Here is a 12,642-nt window from a genome sequence, read left to right as displayed (position 1 = left end):
TGTGGTGTGTGTGTGTGTGTGTGTGTTTTGCTGGTTGGATGGAGGAGGGGTTTATAATTATTCAAATTTTTGGGCAGTGTGGCTTTGAAATTTTTCCTATTTGAATTGTTTGTAAAAGAAATGAGTTCCTCTTGTTATTCTGGCATCCTGTACCCTGAAGGAGTCTAGGTTATTTCCTCATTTACGCTCAAAGAAGCATTGTTTAATAAACTTTCTGCTGGCCAGTCCCAGCAGGGGCCAGAATGTTCTGTGTGAGTGAAATATTCTGGTTGATAGAGATTTAGCTTATATAGATTATACATACAAGATTAATTTTCGAAGAAGAGGTATCCTGACCTAGAGGAAAGAGGGTTGGCCTTGGGGCCAGGAAGACCTGGGTTCAAATCCTGCCTCTGACATCCTGGCTGTGTGACCTTGGGCATGTAGATCACCTCTCTGTGTGTGCTCCAGGCAATACTGTAAGGCTCTAAGTTGCAGAAAAGTGCTGGTCTACTTTAATAGAGAGGATCCAGGTCCTGTCCTTTTCCCTGGAGAATCTCAAAGTTGGGCTTTCTTTGGTCTAGACCTCTGATTCCCTCAGTGTCAGGAGCTCCTGGCTGTGGGAATTCCTTCTCCCAATGCTCGTCCACCATTTGTCTGTAACTTAGGGTCCTATCAAGTTCTTCCAAGGCACTGAACGGGAGCTTCTTCAGAGCAGGAAATGTGTCTCACACTTGTGTTTGGAGCCCCAGGGCCTAGCACATAGTAGGCACTTAATCATTCTTGGTGATTGATGGAGAAGATAAGGGACTTGCTGGGAGTCTGCTTGTGGCCTGACTCTTAGGCTGACCCCTGTCCACTGCACGGTCCTGCCCCCAGCACGCTTAATGCTAAAACAATAATGAACACAATTTAGGCTTTCTCTGATGAGTGGTCATTGGAGAGTAGAAGATGTAGAGGGCTAATAGGGAACCCCACATAAGCACAAGAACTGTGCTTATCAATCAGTTAAGTATTTATTAACCACATCCCATGTGCCAGGCAGACTGGGCCCTGTGTTTTTAGCATTGTCCTTGACCTTTGGGATTCTCTGGTCCACTCTAACCATGCTCCTTCCCTTTAACAGACAAAGACAGGGGGAAGTGACTTCTTGAGGGTGATCTGGGTCTGCAGACAGAGTCAGACCTTGGTCATTCTGTTAGATGTTGACCTCTCCACCCTGGAGAATGGGAATATAAAAAAGTTGGAAGCAAAGTGTGTTTTGGGTGGTACCTTTCGTTAGGGAAAAGTCTTTAAAATGGTGGACTTCACTGTCCAATCTAATCTATCTGTCCTGAACACTTGGATGTGCTGACCTCATCTGGGGAGGGAAATGCATTTGAAGAAACTGGCATGTGAAACGTTTTCCTAATATGTAATTAGGGAATTGATAGGAGTGGAGGGAGGTGTGTATCATCTTCCTGAAACAGTATGTCATTACCTAATGCTCTGGTTACAATCTGAACGTGAACCTCTATTTAAAAAAAAATTCCCAGAAACCTTTCGAAAATGACTGTTGTCCCTTCCCATGTGACTCCCCCCCCCCACCATACTACACCAGCTACTTACTAGCTGTGTGACTCTGGGCAAATCACTTACCCTCTGACTATCTTAGTTTTAGTAGAGCTTGTAGGACAGTATCTGGCACAAAGCAGGTGCTATAGAAGCAATTACTCTCTCTGTAGGCCATACAACTAACAAAAGCCCTGACCCGATCGGCCTGGATTCTTTTCAACTTTGGAGTTAATGGGGGTCTCATGTGCTTGGGGAGCTCCCGGGCTTGTTTCACTCTGTGCACAGAGACGTTTGCTGTGTTCCATGATGAAGAGTAAAAAAGGGAATGAGCGATTCTGGAAGGAGGAGAGCACAAAAGCCTTCGTGGAGCTTAGGGTCTAGTAAATGAAAACAAACAACCATCTCGGAGCCCTTTGAAAATATTAACCACTGGGGCAGCTAGGTGGCTCAGTGGATAGAGCACCGGCCCTGGAGTCAGGACGAGCTGAGTTCAAATCCAGCCTCAGACCAAACACTTGACTCTTACTAGCTGTGTGACCCTGGGCAAGCCCTCAACCCCAATTGCCTATGTATATGTTAACCACCAACTCCATTAAGAGCCTATGAAAATACTTGGTAGCTATTAATTTGAGTCTCTAGAGGAGTTGGAATTCATTACCACTAAAGTCTGGGGCAAGGAGGAGATTGAATTATACTAACATTAATAATAACAGTAATAAAGCTAGCATTGATAGGTCTAGGTTCTCGTTAGTGCCAATAATGAAGTGCTTATGTTATTCGAATTTGTATTGTGTCTTTCTTTTGGGCTGAAACCAGTAGCCATATCTAACACAATTGTCCCTTCGGATCACGTGAATTAGAACACACACCACACCTGTAGAGGCTGAACGGTTCCCTCTCGTCAGCGCTCAGCTGCGTTGTGCTTTTCTGGTTTCCTGAGTGTTTTATGTAAACAATTTCATTTGATCCTCACAACAATCCTGGGAGGTAGGAGCTATTATTACTCCCATTTTATAGATAAAGAAGCCGAAACCCTGGCGGTTACATGACTTGCCCAGGGTTACACAGCTGGAAGGCGTTTTTGCCCACCTTCCAAACACAGCAGGTGTTTCCATGGTAATTCATCTGTTTAATTTTTAAAGCATAGAGCAGCTCTGTCCCAAATAGCCTTTCCCTTTCCCCTTCATTGCCACCTCTTGGAGTCCCTTCCTCCCCATGATTCTTAGCTCAGATGCAGCTTCCTTCACAATGTGCCTCCTGATCCCTTCCCTCACAGTTATTGTGTATATCTTTTGTACTGAATCCTCTGCGGAGACATTGTATCATCCCAGTAGAATGTAAGCCCTTGGAGGGGAGAGATTGTTGCATTTTTGGCTGGTGGAGCTTTCTTTGTAGCCTCAGCGCCAAACCCAGTGCCTGCACATCGTGGGTGCTCACGGGCTGCTTGTTAGACCAGTCTGAGCCATTGTAATATTTTTATTGTCGTCTTCTGCCCAAGGAGTGTCTTCCCTTTGGGCCTTCGAGGCAGGTTAGCAATTTCATACCAAAACATAAATGTTTTGTTGAATTTTGAATCAAAAATTGTGAAAATCCTGTTCACTTGCTCAGATTGGAGAAAGGGACTTCTGACCTGGTGAAAATTCAAGAGAACAAACAAGCCCTGAGCCCCAGGGACACGTTTGGTACCTGCTGGTATTTTCTATCATATTGCAAGACAGACTTATTCAGAGAGAGAATGCACAGCACACCTGGTGAGCCAAAGAGAGGGCACTAGGGGCATGCCTCTTTTTTGTCATTGTTCAGTTGTTTCAGTTATGTCCAACTCTTCCTGACCTCCTTTGGGGTTTTCTTGGCAGATACTGGGGTGGCTTGTCATTTCCTTCTCCAGCTCATTTTACAGATGAGGAAACTGAGGCAAGCAGGGTTAAGTGACTTGGCTCAGGGTCATACAGTTTGTAAGTATCTGAGGCTGGATTTGAACTCAGGTCTTCCTGACTCCAGATCCAGCGCTCTATCCATTGTGCCACCTAGTTGCCCTGGCTCGTGTCTTAGAGAATCCTATAAATGCTTTGGAAGGGCAGGTCAAAATCATTAGTAATAAACCTATTTGTTATTTATTGCAATGGTGATTGTTTTTAAAATAGTGCAGCAGTTGGGCTTACTGTAGACTCTGACAAACATATCCCATGTGCCTATATATGTGCTTCTCGTTTCCTCCCCAGACTCCCCCCCGCCCCAAAGTGACATTAACTCCAGCCTAGTGGATTAGAATTCTGACATTCCAACACAGCTTAATTCAACCAACTTTCATTATGGTCCTATTGGTAGGGTCCAAACTACGGAGGCTCTAGCATGTGCTATACACAACAGGGCTTTCCAGTACAGGTTAAAGGAAGAGCTGATGGGGCTACAGTGGCCTACTTTTGATGGCTAAGGATCGTTTTCAGTGTTGTGCTTAACATATTCCACGACCTCAAGTCTCTTCGTTTTAGGTAAAGTCCGAGGAAGTCTTTGACGAGTGGGTTGCCAAGCTCCGTCACCACCGAGTATATCGTCAAAATGAGATTGCCATGTTCCCACGGGATGTCAACCATTTTTTCTCTGCATCCACTGTCACAGACTCTGCATCTGGAGTATTTGACTCTGTTTCAAATAAGAAGGTAATACCAGATGGCTTGGCAGTGGGAATCTAGGCATTGAAGAAAGGAGGAAGGAGGGAAGGAAGCAGCGAGGGAGGGAACAAGGAGGAAGGAAGGAAGGAGGAAAGGAAGGGAGGGAGGGAGGAGGGAAGGAAGAGAGGGAGGAAGGAGGGAAGGAAGAGAGGGAGGAAGGAAGGAAGGAGGTGAGGGAGGAAGGAGGGAAGGAAGCAGCAAAGGAGGGAACAAGGAGGAAGGAAGGAAGGAAGGAGGAAAGGAAGGGAGGGAGGAAGAAAGGAAAGAAGGAAGTGAGGGAGGAAGGAGGGAAGGAAGAGAGGGAAGAAGGAAGGAGATGAGGGAGGAAGGAGGGAACAAAGAGAGGGAGGAAGGAGGGAAGGAAGCAGCAAAGGAGGGAACAAGGAGGCAGGAAGGAAAGGAAGAAAGGGAGGGAGGAAGGAGGGAAGGAAGAGAGGGAGGAAGGAGGGAAGGAAGGAAGCAGCAAAGGAGGGAACAAGGAGGAGGGGAGGGAGGGAGGAAGGAAGGAAAATAGGAAGGAAGGAAGGAGTCCTTGTACCCCCAATACCTAGATCTGTGGAGAGTAAGGGTTTGGGAAGAAAGAATGGAAAGTGATGAATTTGTATAGAGTCCACCAAGGGAGGTGACAGTCCTGCCCTGCTCTGTCCTGATCTGAGCACATTTGGAGTCTTTTGTTCTGAGGGCCACATATTGGGAAGAATATTGACAAGTTGGAAAGTGTCCAGAGGAGGGTAACCAGTATAGTGAACGACCTTGAGTTTTTGGTACATGGAGCTCATTTGAGGAAACTGAGAATGTTTATCCCAGAGAAGAGTAGACTCAGAGGTCAGGGTGGGGAGATGGGAGAACTGTCAAGTATTCGAAGGGTAGCCATGTAAATGAGGGGTCAAGGATTGTTCTGGTTGGGTCCAGAGAGAGGAGCCAGGGACGTGAGAGGGAGACTTGAAGCCAGGCTGGTTGGGACTCCTTGGGGTGAGGCTTATCCCAAAGTTCAGTGGGTTTCTTTAGGAAGTGGTGAGTTCTGTTCACTACAGATTTTCAAGTGAAAGCTGGACGACTTTTTATTGGGGAATTTGTAGAAAGGATTCTTGTTCAGCTTGGACTAGGTGGCCCCTGACATCCTGTCCAACTCTGAGATTTTGTGCTAGACTGGAACCTGCTTCACATGCATGAATACATGGTTGTGCAGCAAAATGTAGAAGACAGGTTACAGACAGACAGACATAGAGTGCTTGACACAGGGCACTTTGTTATCTTATCTAATCTGCATCATACCTCTACGAGGCAGGAACGCCACTATTATTATCTCCATTTTACAGATGAGAAAACTGAGGTTCAGAGAGCTATATAAAACTTGCTTAAGTTGCTTAACTGGAAGAACTGGGACTTGAACCCAGGGTCTTGTGAGTTGGTCCATTGATCCTTTCATGAGACATTCTTTCCTTGTTACTATTTCTCCTCTAATCATACTTAATTATTTCACTGTGTTTGTGCAGTCAGTCCAAACTAGGGCAACCAGATCATTTACTAAAGGTAAGACAGTAGGAGTATGTAGAAAAGAATACATCCCCTCCCCCGAATGTGTTTGCTTGTGTTTCTCTCTCTCCCTTCTTTTTTCTCTCTCTTTCTTCCTCTCTTTCCCTCCCTTCCTTTCTCCTTCCCTCTTTCTTTACCCTTTTCTTTATCTCTCCCTCTCTCTTCTCTCTCCCCCTCCCTCCTTGCCTCTCTCTGTGTCTCTCTGTCCTTCTCTTTCTCTCTCTCTTCCTCTCTCTCTGTTTCCCTCTGTCTTTCCCTTTATCCTCCTTTCTCCCTTCCCTCTCCTCCCCTCCCTTCCTCCTTCTTCTTCCTCTTCCCCCTTTCTCTTTCCCCCTCTGCTTCCCTCCCTTCTTTTTCTCCCTGCCTCTTTCCCTCTCTCTGTCTCCTCTCTCATCCTTATCTCCCTCACCTAGCTTGACCTCAATTTTTCTCCTGACCATGAAAGGACAAACTCACGTGGCCATGGGTATTTGCAAAAAATACATTCCAAGTGATTTTTCACTGTTGGCTGGATCTGTGACACTGTTGTCATTTGGAAGGAGGGGAAGCCAAGAAATGGAGCTGAAGGTCAGACACTAGCTCCCCGGCCATGGGGGGCTAGAATCCCCGAGCCTCAGAGGGCCACTGGGTCTCCATACCAGGCCCTTCCCTCCCATCCCAGGGCAGACCACTTGGTAAGCCTCTCCGCCAGACTTCTGGGATGTGTTTGCGTTTCTCATCACCTTTGTTGTCTGTGGAACAGCGCAGCAGCATATCAAAGCAGAGTTCATTGCAGACGGGAAGCAATTTGTCCTTCAGCTGCGGAGAAGCCAGGCTCCCCATATGGACACAGTCTTCTGAAGACATGGAAAAATGTTCCAAAGGTAGAGTATCTAGAGCTCAGGCTGCTTTTTATCCTGAGGGATGTTTGGGCCCCCTCTCTTGTCTCCCTTCTCCTCTTTATTCCTGAAGTCAATTGGTTGGAGAAGAGGTCATGGCGTGGGGAATGCCGAGCAGGGGGCACCTTGGGGATCACCTCATCCAACCCGCTGCTTCTTCAGATGGGAAAAGTGAGGTCCAGAGGGAAGTGACTGGCTCACAGTCACCTAATGGAGTAATAATAATCACAGCAACTGACATTAACACAGTGCTTTCAAATAAGCCCGTTTCTCTGATGTGCACTGTCTCATTGAGGTTTTACTAGTCCTGTGGGGTGGGTCTTACAGGCTTCATGCCACCCATATAGAAACTGAGGTTTATTGAGGCAGAGTGACTCTCTGATGGTCACACAGCTAATAAGCCTCTGAGGCTGGGCTCTCACCCAGATCTCTCCTGACTCTGAGCCCACCGTGCTTATCACTGCACCACACTGCCCTCTCTATCACAGCTAAAGCAGCGCAGCTTTGGCGGCGAGGTCATGCCCTGGTTCTGAAGTTTGGATTCTGCTATCTAATGAAGCCATTTTGGCTCAGTGGGCCTCGGTTTCTGCCTCTGTAAATGTTGGCCTACATGGCTTCTGATCTGGGGTCCGAGTCTAGCATCACTCTCTCCTCTCAACCTCTTGGCCTCAGATTAGCCGAGCCAGCATTCTACCCAGGTCCTCTGGCTCTCAATCCATTGCCCTTTGCCCTGCTTGGGGTTGGACTCTCCAGGTTCTTAGCTAATGAGAGGTGTCAGGTTGAAGCTTGGTAACTCATCTTCCCTCCTCCACAAATACCAGTCTGATCACCCCCATGGCCATGTGAGCTTTGTCCTCCCAGGCTGCCTCAACTTTGACCTTGGAAAGCTGCCTTTGCAATGGAGACCTTTCCAGAGTCCATGGTGAGATTTCCAGATCAAGACACAGGCTATCAGAGCAACGGACTGATGATAAGGATGGAAGGATTCACAGAGAATGCAAACATTAGAGCCAGTTGTTGGTTCAGGGAACTAGGTCAAGCATGCCTTTTCAAATCTGTATGTTTTGGGCAAACCTGCAGATAATTACTTTTTCATGAAAGTCTGGACCCTCCATGAGGAGAAGCCTCCTGCTTTGTTCTAGATACAGTGTGATATTTTGATGTCGGCTGTGTGGGGCAAGGATTAATGTCTCCCTTGTGACCTTGCAGCCTTCCCAGGAGATGCAAGCAGGTGTCAGATTGTGACAGCCATTTCTGAGTAGTTGATATTGATGAGGTGGGAGCTGTCCTAAACATTGGTATCTAGGAAGCATGAAAAACGCCAGAGGGAGGCCTCTGACACAGCAGTGGGGTGAGGAGATTGGATCTTATGGGCCTTAGGGAAAGCCCACATGCACTTGTTAATGGAGAACCGCAAGTGTGGTTTTTTTTTGCATTGTTCAATTTATGATTATGAAATTAGAAATGTGATGCAAGATTTCATATCCTTTTTTTAAAAAACAATTATGTCTTTTTAAAAACCTCACAGACATTTCCCAATAGACCTTGTAACAAGGAAAAGGTTATGCAGGGTCAACCACACAAATATCTGACAGTCTGTGCCATTTTCTGCCCCCCTTGTCCGCCACTTCTCTAGCAAGAGGAGAGAAAGCTGTTGCGTCGTCTGCAGCCTGAGGTGGAGATCGGTCATTGCCGCTCGTCAGAGCTCAGTTCCCACATGGTGTTGTCTTTGTTGCCCTGATGGTACTCATCGTGTATATATACCATGTTGTAGGTTCTGCCTTCATGCTAAACCAGTAAACGTCTTCCCCCATTTCTCCAAATTCCACGTATCCATCCTTTCAGCACACTAAGATTCCTGCCATTCCTGTATCACAATTTGTTCAGTCAGAGGACCGGGTTCAGATCCTAGTTCTGTCCTTTATTGTCTGTGTGACCTTGGACAAGTCACTTCTATTTCTCTAGACATCAGTTTCCACTTTTGTAAAAGTGGACTAGCTCACCTCTGCAGTCCCTTCCAGCTCTAACCCAACCCTCCTATGATATCACTTCGCTTTACTTGTGTTCGTCTTCTTCCAGATCTGGCCCACTGTCACACCTACTTGGTGGAGATGAGCCACCTCCTCCAGAGCATGGAGGTCCTTCACAGGACCTACTCGGCCCCAGCGATAAACGCCCTTCAGGTCAGTGTGATTCCCCCAGGCTCGCTCTCCTTCCTCCTCTGGGCCTCACAGACGGGAGGCAGCCCGTTGGCAGCTGCTGGGGATGGAGCTTGGTGCTTCTCTGTCGGCCCCACAGACTCTTTCTGTGGAGCCTCACGCTCTTTCCTTCTTTCTTCTTTTGTAATGAAGGGTGGAGCTTTTGAAAGTCCTAAAAAGGAAAAAAGACCCCACAGACGGTGGCGGGCAAGAGCTATTAGCAAAGAGGCCAAAGGAATGCTGCAGGTAACCTGAGCCCCCCCACCCCCACCCCGGCATGCTCACCCCACCTCTGTTGCTACTCTGCCCTTTACAGAAAAAAACAACTTCTGGACGTGGGCAAATGGGCCAATCCCAAAGGGCCTAGTTGTTGACTAATCCCCAAAGGTCCTGAGCGGATAATGAAGGATATGGGGATTGGCCTCTGCTATCGGAGAGATGAGAAAAAGCTCCTCCTTGGGGCAGGGGAAGGTGGGCTTTGGTCGTTCTACTGACTTCAGAAGATGGCGGCAGATTGGCAGTTCCAGAGGCGGCCCAAGGACTTTCCATTTCCCCCTTCTCTCTGACTCGTCTGAGCACTCCTTCCCTGCTTAAGTGTGGCCTTGGTTAATGGTGGTCCTTCCCCACTGCCTCAGATTCTGCTGGGGCTCTGCTGAGTCAGCAGCTCAGAATCTGAGAGGCCTCGAGCTGCTCAGGGGCAAAGCCTTGTCCAGTTTCTTGTATCTCTTCTGCTCACAAACCACTTCCCCCAGTGGCTGCACGTGTCACGCTTGCAGCTTCCCGAGCTGCTGTTAGGACTCCAAAGCCACTTTTGTAGCCCAGCCTGCCATGTTTAACAGGGATATTTTCTCGACCAAAGTAGCAGCCTGGCTTGGCCCTGATGACCACGGCTAAGTGGGGAGCTGAGGTTTAGGGGGTCCAGAGGTGAGGGGGGCTGCTTGAATGGCATAAGGCCGCCTTTAAAGCCAAGACTCACGGGTCAGAAAATCACAGATCACCCCTCATTTATAGAGAAGAGAACTGAGGCATAAAGAGATAGCTGACTTGTCCAGTTTCACTGGTCAGAGTCTGATTTCAAGTCCTGTGCACTGATCACTGTACAAAGCTGCCTCTCCAAAGAACTGGAGATCCTCTCAATGTGGGTGTTCCCCCCAAGGATGCTGATTGCAGCTTCTCCACACATACTTATTTAAAGGCCCTGAAAGATGTTCCAGGGACAGATAACTGTCCCCTAGAAATACATTCCCTCCGGGAAGGGAAGGGACAATCTGGCTTGATGCCAGCTGCTGCGGGGTCCGTAGAGCAACCCAGACACAGTCATTAGATTGCTGGGCAGTGAGCAGCCTGCACACCTTCTGGGGCTCGAGCCTCCCGACCACCCTGTGAGGAGGGGCCTGTTTTGGCTCTATTTTTCACATGGGGAAACTGAGATTCTGAAGCATTAAATCCCCTGCCCAGGGTCACACAGCTAGCCAGTGTCGGAGGTGGGATTTGAACCCAGGTCTTCTTGACTCCAGGTGTAGCCCTTGCCTCACTCACTCCTCCTTGCTCAGGAGGACTAAGGCAGTAGAATACCAGGTTCCCCTTTGCAGCTGTCTGTCACTCATCTTTCCTGAAAGTGCACATGACGTCTTGCCCACTTACACCCCAGTGGAAGTTATTAGGGGTGAGATGGCTCTCAGAACTCCTCAGGTTTGGGGTTTTTTCAAACTCCAAGGACAGAGGAGAGAGGCCGTGTCATCTATATGGAGCACTGCTTCTGCCCCCTGTCTGAACCTTGACTGTGGCATCTCGCTTAGGGGGAAAGGAATGGGCGGGGGGGGAGGGGAGAGTTCTCCTGCTCCGCCCCTTCAGAAACCCCTCCTGTTGGTGTCCCCACAGGTCCCGAAGCCTTATTTGGGCCCAGTCAGGCTTCATGCGTCCAATCCGAATCTGTCAACGCTAGATTTTGGGGAAGACAAAAATTATTCTGATGGCTCTGAAACCTCATCAGAATTTTCCAAAATGCAAGAAGACCTGTGTCACATTGCACACAAAGGTAAGCACACTGATTTGCTTTCTCTTGATACATTTCATGGAATGTTGCTAAAAGCATTTCTCAGCACGGTGTCTAGAGCATTTGACTGCTGGGCGTCCTTAGCTCCTCTAAGTGGGTGGTCTTTCTCCAGCCATCCCTGTGCACTTTCTGAGTACTCCAGGCAAGTGACCAGAAGCACACCTCACCTGGATGTGTCCTCGGTAGGGCTTAGAGACCAGCCCTCCTGCCTGCCTCTCGAGCCATCAGGCCAATCTCCTTATTTGTCTCCCCCACCCCTGCCCAAAATGCCTGCTACCTCCATGGGAGCATCAGCTCCCTGAAACACAGCAGTTAAAACCCGCCCCATTCTCAAGGCCAAGCCCAAGTCTGCATTGCCGTTTTTGTGCATATACTCGGTAGTGCCACAGATCCGTGGTCTCTCTAATGTAGGTCCTCCTCCTGTCACATCTGGTGAGCCATCAGCCCTTCCTTCCCTTCCAAAAGATTCCCCCACAAGAGGCACCGATAGACTGACACCTTCCTTGATTTCTCTCTTCCGGTCAAGGTCCCCATCAAGACCGGGGGCTGCCCATGGGTCATCCTTCGGCCCAGCTTTCTTGCTTATACACTCAATCAGTCCATTAACATTGACTGAGTGTCTGCTGCGTACCAGGTATTGTGCTAAGCCCTAGGGACACAGAAAGAGGCAAAAGGCCATCCCTGCCCCCGAGGAGCTTACAATCTAACGGGGGAGATGAGAGACAAGCACAAATGTACAAAGCGCGACAGACATTCCTGAGAGGACATCCTTTCCTCCGCTTGCTCCTGGTGTGCTCTGGCCTGCTTGTGGCCACCACGGCCCTCTTCAGTATCCGCTGGGCAAGGCCTTCGAGGCCATCTACCTCATTTTACTGATGCGGAAACTGAGTCCCAGAGAGGGGCAGTGATTGGCTCAAGGTCTCATAGGTCCATAAGAGAGAGCCAAGATTTGGGCTTGGCCCCTGTGGCTCCCAACTCTGAACTCTTCTCTGTTCAAGGCTGCTTGTCAGCTCTTTAGAAGCCTCCGTGCTCCATGCCTTACAGTCATACAGAATACCAGCAGTAAGAAGAAGGGCTTTGCTTTCAAGGACGAGTTAAAAGACCGTGGTTATTTATTGGGTCACAATTCTCAACCTTTGAGACGAAATTGCATCAGCATCATTTGAGCTTTGCAAAGTGACTGGCTTACGTGATTTCATTGGTCCCTCACAAGGACCACGAGAGAAAAGTGTTCTTGGTATCTCTGTTTTGTGCAAGAGGAAACTGAGACAGCCAGAGGTTCAGTATTTGCCCAGGACAGCAATTTAGTAAGGGTCTGAGGTGGGATTTGAACTCTGGGCTTCCTGACCCCAGGGCCAGACTCTACCAGCACAGTGCTAGCAAGCTGCAAAGCAGGTGCTTCATCAGTGCTTGTGAAATGAATGAACGAGGGCACACCCGTGTGACATTTTCCTTCAGCCCGCTTTTCTGTGGAAGCCTCGAACGCCCCACTTTTGTCCTGGGTACCTTTCACGTTCAGATGTTTGTGGCACTGACTTTCCTGGGTTAGCCGCCAGCAGTCCTCCACTTCGTCGGGTACTGAAGGAGCAGCTGCTGAATCCTGTGGGAGCTGTCTTCTGGCTCACCAACGGGGAGAGTCCCATTGATTGCATCTGCTGAGGAAAGGGCTGACTGCTGGTCTCCCTGCCCTCCTTGCCTCGTTTATTTTGGGTGCACCAGCTTGGGAAAGCAGCCTGGCTAGACTCATTGCAGCCATTCCAGAGCAGCAG

The 12,642-nt window shown here is 48.6% G+C and overlaps 1 protein-coding gene across 9 annotated transcripts in view; it reads left to right on the top strand.

The window, feature by feature from the left end:
- Nucleotides 1-12,642, top strand: part of OSBPL3 (oxysterol binding protein like 3) — a 146,374-nt gene that overhangs the window by 72,393 nt on the left and 61,339 nt on the right. For 7 of the 9 annotated variants that reach the window (XM_020993236.2, XM_020993237.2, XM_020993239.2 and 4 more), the window contains 5 exons: nt 4,026-4,193; nt 6,484-6,604; nt 8,699-8,802; nt 8,971-9,063; nt 10,699-10,855. In XM_020993236.2, coding sequence (XP_020848895.1) covers nt 4,026-4,193; nt 6,484-6,604; nt 8,699-8,802; nt 8,971-9,063; nt 10,699-10,855 — 643 coding nt within the window. The remainder of the gene's footprint in view (nt 1-4,025; nt 4,194-6,483; nt 6,605-8,698; nt 8,803-8,970; nt 9,064-10,698; nt 10,856-12,642) is intronic. The other 2 variants (XM_020993240.2, XM_020993238.2) reach the window with 1 other exon arrangement.

This window comes from Phascolarctos cinereus, unplaced genomic scaffold, assembly GCF_003287225.1.
Source record: "Phascolarctos cinereus isolate Bilbo 61053 unplaced genomic scaffold, phaCin_HiC Scaffold_1;HRSCAF=81, whole genome shotgun sequence".
NCBI lineage: Eukaryota > Metazoa > Chordata > Mammalia > Diprotodontia > Phascolarctidae > Phascolarctos > Phascolarctos cinereus.
This window is presented reverse-complemented; position numbering and strand designations above follow the sequence as displayed.